The sequence below is a fragment of the Mesoplodon mirus genome, assembly GCF_964341445.2.
Source record: "Mesoplodon mirus genome assembly, chromosome: 14".
In the NCBI taxonomy this organism is placed as follows: domain Eukaryota; kingdom Metazoa; phylum Chordata; class Mammalia; order Artiodactyla; family Ziphiidae; genus Mesoplodon; species Mesoplodon mirus.
This window is the reverse complement of record NC_138990.1, coordinates 19,522,574-19,535,508: the sequence shown is the minus strand read 5'-3', so window position 1 is coordinate 19,535,508 and position 12,935 is coordinate 19,522,574. Positions and strand designations below refer to the sequence as shown.

Below are 12,935 nucleotides of genomic sequence, written 5' to 3'. Positions count from 1 at the left end.
ACTGAGCTGAGGGAACTACAGCCCAGGGTTAGAAAGGACAGTGGAGGATACTGCATAAAGAAGCAACTAGAAACAGCCAGAGCCTCAAAACTCAAGCACTCTTGTGTACTAAGTACACACGGCCCATGTACAGCCTGAAAAACCTCGGAACCACTCAAGGTTTCTGTTATGTTCAAAGAGCACTGAGTCTTAAAACATTAGAAGAGTTTGCAAATAAACTGCAAAAAGTTACATAAATAGCAATCCTGCCCCTCCCACAGAGCAAGGTTGTGCCCTGTGTTTTCTTCCAAAGCGCTGGCCGAATACTTCCAGTCTCCTTAGTTAGACAGACACTGGTTTTCTAAACCAGGGCAAACTGTGAAGTTTCAGAATTCAGACTATAAACACACAAAACGAAGCAAAGATTCTCCCCACAAAATGTACCCTTAAGTAACTTGGGAAAAAGCATGTGTTGTCATTTAAATTAAACTCCACTGTACAGTATCAACACATGGCTTTACTGTTGTTTGGGGTTCTTTTTCTGGCATGAAGGATAAAGGTGAACCAATAAGACGTATGAATTAAACGGAAACAAACTACTAGGAATGGGGAATCTGAAGCTGTGATATATATAGTAAAAGGCAATCAGGAAATGAAAAAAGACTCTTTTGAGCCCCAGGTGAAATATAAGGAAATAATGTCTTTGTGAATTAAAGATGAAAAAGCTGTGGGTAACCATATTACCAACGTCGATAGTATTCATGAATTAAACGAGCAGGTGGGGGACTTCCCTGGTGGCGCAGTGGTTAAGTATCTGCCTGCCAATGCAGGGGACACAGGTTCGAGCCCTGGTCCAGGAAGATGCCACGTGCTGCGGAGCAACTAAGCCCATGCACCACAACTACTGAGCCTGCGCTCTAGAGCCCGCAAGCCACAACTACTGAGCCCACGAGCCACAACTACTGAGCCCATGTGCCTAGAGCCTGTGCTCCACAAAAAGAGAAGCCACTGCAATGAGAAGCCCGTGCACCGCAACAAAGAGCAACCCCCGCTTGCCGCAACTAGAGAAAGCCCGTGCACAGCAACGAAAACCCAACGCAGCCAAAAACAAAAACAACGAGCAGGTGGTACAAAATGTGTCCCCCGCCCCAACAAGTAACTAATCCCAGCACAACAGCTAGATTACAGAATAGCATTTGTATCATGCCCAGTATAATTCTCTTCTTCATCCCTTCCTCTTAAATGTACCTAAAGTTAAGGAATTTGTAGAAAAATATTTTTCCTGTGTACGTATGTTTTCAGAAAAATATGTACACACCAACTGGGACCCAGAGGCCAAGAGTGGAATGGAAATGAGGCCAAGGCCGAGCTGGCCAACTCAGACCACAGCATACACGGCCTCCACGGAGCCGGGGCGATGCCACCTCTGGGCCCTGCCTCCCACACAAATAGGATGAGTCACTGGGGGCAGGTCCCTGAAGTTTATAAAAGAGAGGAAAACACGTCTAGGGCCTCCGGGAGTGTGAGGTCCTGCCAGTGCGCGAGCACACCCTCCCTTCAGGGGGGACCTCGCTGGCCAGGCCGGGGAGAGGCACTACCTGCCTCACGAGGCCACAGAAAACGGTCCTTTGAACATCTGGCCGCGCCTGCGAATAAAGACAGAGAAGCCCGACTCGGACACCTCCCTGCTCTACCTCTTCCAGCCGTCGCCTCTGTTCCTTCTGCTGCTCGATCCGCTTCTGCCTCTCCGCCAGCAGCTGCCTCTTGTACTCCTCCTGCTCGCGGAGCTGCTGCTCCTGCAGGAGCTGCTGCCGCCTCAGGGCCTCGGAGCGCTCCTTGTTCTCCTGCTGCAGCCTCAGGAAGTCCCGGCGAAGCGTGGACTCACCAGGCACGTTGACGATGGAGCTGCAGGGGGAAGCGGGGCTCTCAGGGGCGCGGGCTACTCCACGTCCACGCCCCGCCTCTCTTCCGGGCTCCTCCCACCTCAAGACCCAACGGACCAACAAATCCACGGGGGTAATGAACCTACGACTCAGTAGCATCACCCCTGCTTTCACCTGTCTCATAAATATCTTAAAACTCTGTCCTGGATGTTTGACAGGAGAGCTCTACGTGGAAATCTCACATCAACTCCAACTGCGATGAAGAGCTGAAACCACCTCTTGCCACGTGTCATTAGACCCTCTGTGACCACCTGGCTTCCCACCAGGAACAGCAGCATCACGTTCCGGGATTGCCCGGGCGGTAATACCAGGGCGATCTCCAGCACTGGCCGTTCCCTCACCTTCCCCACGCGGTCCAGCATGCCTTGTCAGCTCTCCCCTCCCACTCTCTCTACTTGCAGGGCCAGAAGCTGAGCCCAGGTGGGTCCCAAGGATGAGCCATCACACAGATAAATTAGCGTCACTCCTAGGTGGTCTCCCGGCTGAGAGTCACTTCTCCACATTCAAAACTCCCAGAACAAATGGCAAATCAATCTTCCTAAACTGCTTCTTTCGTTATATCGCGTCCCTAACCCAAAACAATTATATTGCTCCTGAAATCAGTTCAAATTACTCTAAAAATTTTAGTCTCAAATGGATTCAAATCTTTTATGTAACTATGGAGTTTTTTTCAATAAATTCTCTTCTCTCTTGATATGCCCTCTTCAAACGCCCATTCTCTGCACACAGGTCCCCACAGGTCTCTCGAACCACTGTGCCTACCCTCCTTTTCTCTAGCTAGTCAGCTACGTGTAGCTGCAGCATGAACACCAGGCAGGCAAGACCATCATTAAAGCTTTTAAATCCTCTCTTCCCTGATTAATGAGTCGCTGTGAGGTTCTTGCTACCACATCTTCAAGCTTCTGCTTCACTGTACCTCGGGGAGCCAGAGAGGACCAAAACGACTATAAAATGGATCAGGACAGAATGCACCCCCAAGAGAGGCAATGAAATGCCAATGACCACACGGGTGGGAAGAGCAAAACCAACCAACCAACCAACCAGCCAACAAGTCTTGGGAAAGACTACAGTGTTTTCAAAGGGGGCCCTGCTGGCCCATGAGCAGGAAACTGTGTGCAGGACTGCTTCATACGCTACAAGACGTTTTCCATCCACACCTGCTGGAGCAAGAAACGCCAGTGGCAAGCTCCACTTCCCCAGGACCAGACACAACCTGCATGTTTCCAAATGACCGGGGGAAGAGGAAGCAACGCAGTCTCGGTAGAGAACCACCGGGTCAGAGGCTCCAGAGGCGGAGAACGTTTATAGGGGTCTTTGAAAGAACAGAAGAATGGAAGATATTAAGGCACTTTCAAAGTAACTGACGACTCCGTCCCACTGCACGGGCATCTCCTGCAGCCCCGGCACCGCCAAGGAGCAGCCTCTCCATCCAGCAGGGACGTGAGCAGCCCCGTCGTTACCTGGGCTCCCCCTCCTGCTCAGGCACCTCCTCCTCCTCTTCCTCACTCCCGCTGTACTCGTACTCGGTTTCATCTGTAAAGAAAAGGACAAGAGAAACGAGTCAGTTCACGAATCGTGACACTGCGTGCACAGGTAAGCATCTCCGAGGGCATCACCGCCAAATAAAAACCATATATTCTTTGAGAAGATAGTAAAGTGTGTGGAGAACTTGGGGGGAGGAGGAGCGTGACACCAATTCCCACCGTGAATGGTGGTTGTCCCCTGGGCCAGCCGTACTTCCCACAGCAGAGCAGATTCTCTTGTATTCGAGACAGTCCCTTCTGGGATGCACGGCTGAGCGGGGGCAGGGCTGTGAGAGGGGCTCCAGAGCCCTTGACACATAAGAAAAGGGGTCCTGGAGCATCAGCAAATTCACAAAGTCCACTCAGATGGCAAAACTCGAAAGAAAGAGGTTAACTGCCCAAACGAAGGCAATAAGGAATATATCTGGTTACTTTTAGCACTTGGGGATTGCCCTGAACTTGCTCTTTTTACTGTCTTCTTTGGCCTTGAACTTTGAGTGTCAAAAAAAATTCAGCAATGGGTTGCCTGTTATCCGGTGTCGTTCTGTAAAGTTCCTGTTAAGAATTCACAGAACAGGGGCTTCCCTGGTGGCGCAGAGGTTGAGAGTCCGCCTGCCAATGCAGGCGTGCCCCGGTGTGCCCCGTGCACCTGTTCGTGCCCCGGTCTGGGAAGATCCCACATGCCGTGGAGCGGCTGGGCCCGTGAGCCATGGCCGCTGAGCCTGCGCGTCCGGAGCCTGTGCTTCGCAACGGGAGAGGCCACAACAGTGAGAGGCCTGCGTACAGCACACACACAAAAAAAAAATCACAGAACAGGAAGGTCAATGGGAGCCAGAGGCCCCAGAGAAGAAGGTTTAGAGAAGACGGTGGTGAAGCCTGGCCTGCATGTTGCTGGGCAGGAGACACCGTTGAATCCAGGCAGGTGGACACAGAACACGTCAGGATAGGAAATCCAGACACTGGGGACCCAAATGGAACCTTACGTAATTAGCAAAGTGAATGTTCATGTTGTGCAGTAAAGACAGAAAAGCAGTCAGGCCGACGGGGCCCAGGCCTGACCACACCACCCCCATAAAGTGTAGGAAACCCTGGGGCTCTTGAGCAGGAGAGGAACGGGACAGCACATGGACGCTGATGTTCCCAGCTGACGCTCTGAGCCCTGCCTGATGCAGACAGAACACAAGGTCCATAACGAAGTAAAAAAGCACAGCCACAAAGATGTGCCCCCGAGGAGGAGCAGGACGGCATCGAGTGCTGACTGGCCACAGTGCCCACTACCCAGTGTCAGCCTGGCAATACACTGCACAGAGCCAGTCCCCTTTGCTGGAGCCAAGCTGCCCCCTCGGCCCGTCCCTGGGTGCAAAGCAGAGACAGACCATTCAAGCCCCAGCCAGGTGGACACAAACGCGGGTGGGAAAGGAATAACCTATTCTGGTTGGCAAAAACCTAAAAAAATGTTTTTTAAGATGAAAATAAAAACAGGTTTAATACCTTTCTCTCCTCTCTTCTTCCTGGTCCGGTCTATATGGTCCTTAAGCTGGATTCTAACCTGCCTTTCATTTGGCTGATCCCTTATAAAAGGATGTTTCAGAAGCTGCTCTGTGGAGGGCCGCTGCATGTAATTCTTTACCAGGCACCCTTCTATAAAACTGAAAAACTTCTTTGACCTAGAAGAGGAAGTAAAAAAGATCATCAAATTTCTACCACAAAGAGCAAAGCTCCAAAATATCAGTAACTTACAAGCTTGCAAACAGAGCAGGGCTCCAGAATTCACTGTGAACAACGCTGCAAAGGCACAGGGATAAAACAAGGAACAAAGCAGGGACCACGGGGCCCGGAGCATCACTTAAACATGGTTTAGGAGTCACACCACACACAGGGGGCCTCGGAGGCAGCTGGAGTTACTGCTGCTTTCTGACCGTGTTATCACGGGGTGGAGGAGGCCAGGGAGTAAAGGGAGGTCTTTGCTAATGTGAAGATGGCAGAGGAGAGACGGCAGGATCCTCGAAGACAAGGACAGACACAGAGTAAGAAAGGGAGCCGAGTAAGTGACTCGGGGCTTGATCCTGTCACTGCGACGTTGCCATCAGTTTCAGACTGGTTTACATATCAGTTCTCTACGCTTAACGTTCAGAGGCAGAAATAATAGTGCTGAGGGGGGCAATGACCCTGCCGTTAACGTTTACCCCACCAGCCACTTTGTTTTTGCCTGTTTCTCCATTTCTGGCTCACAGTGACCCCCTCCCTAGCCTCAGCTGACACACCCTCACCCACTCTGTCTTTCGAGACTCAGCTCAGACACCCTCCCATCAGTAAGCCTTTCCCAGCAACACCGCACCCCGCCCTCCCCAGGTCGGGAGCCTTTCCTTTGGGGTTGTCTGCATGTAACACACTGCACACTTCACATTTATGTTTCTGTCTCTCCTCCTGGTTTAAAACGGTACAGGTCAGGACTGGTTCCTACTTCTCCATTTGTCAGCAATGCCCAACTCTGAGCATGTAGACTACAATAGGTATGTAATAAATTTTTGTTGAATGAATGAGTTATTCAGTCTTTAAAAATGTGGTTGAGAAAATTAGTTCAGTCCTTTCCAGTTATTTCACTGCTTTTAAGAATCATTTGTATTGTCTTCTGTTTCTACTCAAACTTACTATTTTTGTTCAATTCAACAAATATTTATGTGTCAACGACGTACATTTGTTTATGCTAGGCTCTGTAAGAGATACACATAGGAAATAATGTATGTACACACAATAGCGGATGTATAATCAAACTGCGAAGAAGAAAAAAGAACTACTGCCGACTGTGAAGTGGGTCAGACATCAAGAAAAAGGAGGATTTCTGACATTCCAAAGATGGGAGAGAAAAGCCATTGTTCCAGAGTGACAGAAACCACATGAACAACGTAGCAGAGTACTAGGGAACAGTGAATTGTTTCCTGATACTAGTATGAAAAGTAGAAAAGGGTAAAAGAAATAGGTCAAGGTCAGCTCAGAGAAGGGCCCTGAAGTTGTGACTTTATTCTATGGTTAAGGAAGAATGCAGAAGATTCTACACAGCAGTGATGGAATGCTCTTAGCACAGAGATTCCCAAACCCCACTGCCCACAAAGATCACTTTGGGAGTTTATTAAAAATACAAACACCTGGGTCACTCCTCAAACCTAAGAAACTAGACACTTTGAGGTTGGAGCCCTAAGTTAAAAGATTCCAAAGGGATTCTCATGTGCGTGTACAGATTAACATCTGAGAATCGATGACCTGCAATGTATTCCTGAACGTCGATGGCCAGGTACTGCTGGAAGAGAGCCCACTAATCATCTTTTAAAGGCCACTTCTCCAAAGACAGTCGTGGAAATTTACATCTGGTGGACAAGAAGACAGCAACCATAAAGGAGGAAGGACTGCATGTTTGTAACCCTCTCCCCGCTTAGAACACCGGGGTAAAACGAGGCAGTGACATAAACTGCTGAGAATGCATCTGATCAAGCTCAGTTAGAGGAAGTTTGGTGGAAGAGCACAGGCAGAATCTACTGTCATCTACATCCGTCTCTTTATCTCACTGTACTATATACACACAGCGGTTAATGCAAACCTGCAAGTTATGGACCGAATAATCAGAGTGGGGGCCAACTGACAAAACTGTGAAACACCCCGAAGGTGGAGCATCAACTCGCTTTAATAAAATCTGACAGAGAAAAAGAAAGGGGAAAGTGAGCATCGTTCAGTTCAGCACATGCCAGACGAAGTGGCACCCAGCCCCGCAGCTTACTCCCTGGTGACATCTACTGGCCACCCATGGACGCCCCCGGTTATCATGTTTTAACACAGGAGACCAACCGGGGCTAAATCGTTGCAACCGTCCCGCGTTAAAGAACCTTGCCAAGAACTGGTAAGTGGAACCAGACGACCTCAGTTCCCCAGAGCTGAATGTGGTGAAAGACGGGATAAAGGAGGAAACCCCGCCAGCAGACAAAGGTGGGGAAAGGATGGTGAAATGCACTGGGGAAAGCATGGGGAGGGCAGGGAGGAGCAGGAAAGAAATGAGTGGCGGTACATGTGCGTGTCCACACCCACGATGGCAGAGAGGCTCCACAATGCCCTGACAGCCAAAGACCGAGGCCAGGAGAGGAGGAGGCTGAAATGGAGATCTCTGGCTTATTTCAGAATCAGAATCAAGAACCTAAGAGGAGACAACACCACCTGGAAAACTCATTAGAACAGTTTCAGAAAGGAAAAAAAGAAAACCCACAGTAGGTAAGACAGACAGCAGAGCCCAGGAAACAGGAACGGCAAAGGAGGGAGGGAGGGCCCGAGTGCATGAGAGCCTGAGTGCAGATGGGAACCGACAGGAAAGGACTCAGAGGAGCCCTCGGGAGGAAACAAGCGGGCAGAATGCTCAAGCGAGGAAACAAAGCACTGCCCTTTCCCTCCGAGATTTTAAAACTACACCAAACCGGTGTCACCCCACACTGCCGCCACTTCCTAACGCTTTCCTGCACGGAGGTCGTCACCGTCTCCCTCCCCGGCATCGATTCCCTTTAGCAGATGCGCAAGGAGGGAGAAGGAAGGGGCAGCCCAGGGAGAGGACCCCTCCTCCAAGGCAGGCTGCTGGGCGACAGGGGCCCATCGGACTTCAAAGTTCTGCAGTAACTACAGTAAACCCTTCCATGAATTTTAAGATACTACTTCAACTGAGGAACTACAAGTCAACACAGCTTTGCTTCTTCATGTAAAGATGCTTAGAAACATATTACACTGAGAGGTATGTTTAAGTATTAAAATGGAACCTTTTTCTTTAACGTGTTGGTGTTTCATAGGGTGGCTTGTCACTGTTGTATCATTCAAGGACAACTGATCAAGAAAAAGAAACATTAAAAACTAAAGCCACACAACACTTTTTAACTGGTGTTTTGGGGCACTGGCTCTTGTGTTCTTTTGGACTCAGAATGGCCAGAATTTTGCCTTGAAGTCAAACTAGAGAAAGGAATGATTTTTTTTTTTTAAAAAAAAGGAAAAGAACAGCAACAACAAAGCACACACAGCTTACCATTTTTTGGACTTCAGCCGGGGAGGAGGGTTTCTGGGGATGAGAAACAGTGCTCTCATGGGATGCATGTCACAGAGAGCTGGGGAGAGGAGAGGGCGTGTCAGTACGTACTCAGGTTACTCATTCTTGATCTCTAGGGGCACACGCTCTGCCCATTGTCGCTCTGCCCATTGTCTGATCGGCATGCTTTACATCAGGCAGTCTGCACATCTAGTTATACGGCTGAGAGCGTACCTTGAATACCCCACTTAAACATAGCAAAATATGAGGAGGACAAGCGCAACGAAAAGAACATACAATTTCAAACAGACATTGGAAAGTTTTCATAAATCAAAGATAAATATTGTTTCAACGTCCTAAAGGAGTTAACAGCTTAAGTTTCTACACCATCTAGCAGATGACAATGAGATAACTTTATTTTCCTAGGGTTGCTGTGAGGATTAAATAAGACTCTGTCGTAAAGGCCTTCACAGGACACCTGGAACACAGATGCGTTAAGCCCTCCAGGAATGCTCGCTGCTGATTGTTAGAGCGAGTGTGCCTAGGGAAGGGCAAAAAACGGGGGCCAGATGGGACTGTTTAATTCTGTGCAATGACTGCCTGTTCTCCGATCACTTGCCCAACGAAGGCATGTTAGGTGCACGTGTACGCACGAGTATGTCACATCAGGTATTTCCGAGTGTTTATTTACCTGCAAGAGACTCTTACAAGGCAGTTGGGAAATGGGGGCCAAAGAAAAGGAAGGTACTGTTCCTGCCGTGAAAGAGAACCGAGACAAAGGGCCAGGCAGTCCTTCCCCGTCTAGGTTAAGGGAGCACGTGGTGATCAAGACAGACGGCCACTTCTGCAGTGCCAACTAATCCTTAGCTGTGGGCAGTCTTTTATCATTCATTCAACAAATATTTATTTAGCAGCGACTATGGATCAGGAAGTTATACATTCTTTGTATACACTTTTTTTAAAGGGAGGCTAGCAGAAAATGCTGTTTTTCCCTTTGCTCTCTGAAATTCTACCCTGTTCCTGATTAAAAATCAATTTCATGAAGTTGTCATTGACTTAATCCAAAGCAGAAGCAAAATTTCACATAGATAATACTGAAAAAAGTTATTCCACAGATAAAAGGCTGTGCCTCTATTTTGTAAAGTTAAAACATAAGAAATACTGAAATTTCCTGTGGTAGGACCAGTTTCACTGAATATTAAGTTCAAACTGTAAAAAGAAAAATTACTGTGTATTATCTGACACCAGAATAATTTCAGGTCACACGTCTGATTACAACTTAAATCAAAGATAACATAGCCCACGGACCTCAGGGAGATCTTCAAAAGGACTAATGCATGCCAAGAATTCCTTTCACATCGAAAACTCCACTGTATTTATGATCCCTTCATCTGAACGCCCCATCAGGAACGGTTTCATCCATGCAGCCACTCTCTTTGAAGCCTTGAGACTAGGTTTAAGTTACACAGAACTGGGCTGAAAAGGAACGCAAGCTACTTACGGGGAGCGCCTTCTGCCATCTCAATGGCTGTGATGCCGCAGGACCACAGGTCACTCTGCAAACAAAGCGGGAAGTTAGGACACTGTCCTTGCTGTGAGGCCACCAACTCACCACTGCTGATCATTCACACAAATGATGCACTTGCATTCTTTGGGGTACGAACCAAAAGGAAGTTCGCCAGGAAATTAAAAGCACAAACACATCTGGAAGAACACCTTCCAAAAGAATGAATGGAAGATGCAATAAAGATAACACTGATTGTTAATTAGAACCGCTCAGTTTCTATGATTGAACTAAGGTGGGTCCCCGTGACATCTTCTCCCTACCCGCCCACTGCGGGCTCTGCAGTTCATCATTTCTTCATTTCTTTCCAAGCATTTGAGGATTCAGACTCCCAGCCTAGACAGATGTTTACTCTTATGTTTTATGACAATATCTCAGACTTAACTATGATGTGAAGCGTTTAAAGGCTAGAAAGTGCTCTTTATGAAAGGTCCTCAGAAGAATTAATAAAATCCACCCTCGTTCGTGCCCCGGGAGGGGAAGATCCCACGTGCCGCGGAGCGGCTGGGCCCGTGAGCCATGGCCGCTGAGCCTGCGCGTCCGGAGCCTGTGCTCCGCAACGGGAGAGGCCACAACAGTGAGAGGCCCGCGTACCGCAAAAAAAAAAAAAAAAAAAAAAACCACCCTTGCTCACTAAACGGAATCATGCTGCCACGTCTCTCTGCTCTTCCTTCAAACTTAGTCGGGGGTGTGAGATAAGTTAAGTGCACGCGGTCTTTTCCTTCCAATTCCCCAAAATATTAATTTTAAAATTTGAATTTTACTCCTTTTTTTTTTTTTTTAAGGCTATGCCATGCAGCTTGCAGGATCTTAGTTCCCCCACCAGGGATCAAACCCGTACCCCCTGCAGTGGAAGCGTGGAGTCCTAACCACTGGACCGCCAGGGAATTCCCTAAAATTTGAATTTTAGCTTTATCCCCTACTCAAATACAAGTTCCATGGGGACAGGTATTTTTGTCTGTTATTCACCTTTGTATCCCCAGAATTGTGACTACCACGTGGTAGGCATTCAATATACATTGGATGACAGATGAGGTTTTATCAGCTAATTTCTTAAAATCCAAACAAGATTTTCTAAAAGCAGATAACAGATGTTTTTTCATCATTAGCCTTCTTTTGTTTAGACACTATCCTAATAAAGAAATTACTTAAAGTTGCTCAGTTGAAGGGTTTTCCTAAATAACCTATAACTATGCTATGGAGGCTCAAGCACATATGTTTTATTACAAGAATAAAGAGGCCCATGAACTGCTCCCTTATTTTTACGGAGGTTTTCTATACCCTCAGGTACAAAGAGCAATCCACCACCTTAACCAGAAACTAATATGGGCAGCATCAGTGGTGGGACCGCCAGGTGTTCATGTTCACCCCCATGAACACCCCCAGGTGTTCATGGGGGTGATGCAAACAAACCACACCCATCTCCTCTCAGGGATCTTGGAAGGCTTTTCTCGATACTAATGGAGCCTCTCCAGTTTATAGAAAACAAGGTAAATGACATTACAAAGACTGGAAAGTTAAAATTCAGAAATGGTAAGATAAATCTGAAGGGTGGAACACTGCCTCTTCAGCAAGTCGGTGTCATGCAGAAAGCGGGAGCTGGGGGAGAGGGTATGATATCCTTCATTGAAAGATACTCAACCACCAACCAACCAACCAAATACAACGTCTTGTCCTATACGGAATACTGGTTTGGACAAACCAGGTGTAGACAAGCTGGGTCTAATTATGGACTCTGCATTAAGGAATCACTTTCAATTTACTTAGGTATGATAATATTTTGGATGTGTCAGAAATGTTTTCAAATTTTAGAGATACACAATGACATAACAAAGAGTGAAGACTCCTAAAGCCTATAATCTATTTGAAAATATTTCAGCACATAAAAACATAAAATAAATATTCCTCTCCACCACAGGCTTACATCGAGTTCCAGTAGTTGGGTATTTGTAATAAATACTAAATACACTGGCACGCTGTAAGACAGGAACTCAATTGTGAGTATCATTAACAGGTACATCAACCACTCTGACTCACTGACTTAAGGCAACAGAATTTTTAAGTAGTTTTTACAAACATATTCAACCAGAGTCTGATGATCAAATATGGGTTTTACATCAGGATCAAAAAGTGCATTCTTGATACAAGTCCCTAGAGGTCACTCTAATAGTTTCCATAGATTTGTGACCAAAGCAAAGCTGCAAAGCTCTTTAACCACACTCTAAAATTTCACACAGATGAAGCTATTGCTATATATTGCCAGTATTTTTAAAATAATAAATATCTGATTATAATATATTCTTCAAGTTAAAAAGGACAGCAAACAGGGCAGGAGCACTGAATTTACTCAGGACAAAAAAATTTCTACCAGCTACGGAGTGACACACAGCCCCACCCCACCTTGAAAGCAGCATCGTACTTAGTAACAGAACAGGGGTGATGCAGAATGGACTTAAAAAAAAAAAAAAAAGCCTCAAAATACTGTCCCAGCAGACGTGCCCCTGCAGCAGGGGTCCATGTGGTCCTCAGTGAAGCAGCAGGGAGGGGGGACTGGAGGCGGAGCCCCACCCGCAGGAAGGCAGGGCCGGCGACTCACCCTGTAATCATAGGTGGCGTCGGGGTTCTCGTCACAGGCGATGACCTCGGGAGCCATCCAGTACGGGGTGCCTATGAAGGTGTTTCTCCTCCCCACGGTCCTGTCCAGCTGAGCACTCACACCGAAATCCACTGTGGCAGGAAGAGGAAGGAGGGGAAGGAGAACACAATTAACAAACCAGTCAACAGCCAGGTGAAGAGTGTGAGGATCAGAGGTCTTCAGAGTAAACCAAACAGAAACACTGCACAGACTGCAACCTCCCACCAACAGGGATAAGGAA

General features: G+C 47.4%; 1 protein-coding gene across 50 annotated transcripts in view; it reads right to left on the bottom strand.

Annotated features, from left to right (window-relative positions):
* Positions 1 to 12,935, bottom strand: part of MAP4K4 (mitogen-activated protein kinase kinase kinase kinase 4) — a 179,126-nt gene that overhangs the window by 44,614 nt on the left and 121,577 nt on the right. For all 50 annotated transcript variants that reach the window (XM_082642878.1, XM_082642889.1, XM_082642911.1 and 47 more), the window contains 6 exons: positions 12,656 to 12,786; positions 9,997 to 10,051; positions 8,496 to 8,574; positions 4,937 to 5,112; positions 3,383 to 3,455; positions 1,674 to 1,884 (listed from right to left, as the gene is read on the bottom strand). In XM_082642878.1, coding sequence (XP_082499004.1) covers positions 1,674 to 1,884; positions 3,383 to 3,455; positions 4,937 to 5,112; positions 8,496 to 8,574; positions 9,997 to 10,051; positions 12,656 to 12,786 — 725 coding nt within the window. The remainder of the gene's footprint in view (positions 1 to 1,673; positions 1,885 to 3,382; positions 3,456 to 4,936; positions 5,113 to 8,495; positions 8,575 to 9,996; positions 10,052 to 12,655; positions 12,787 to 12,935) is intronic.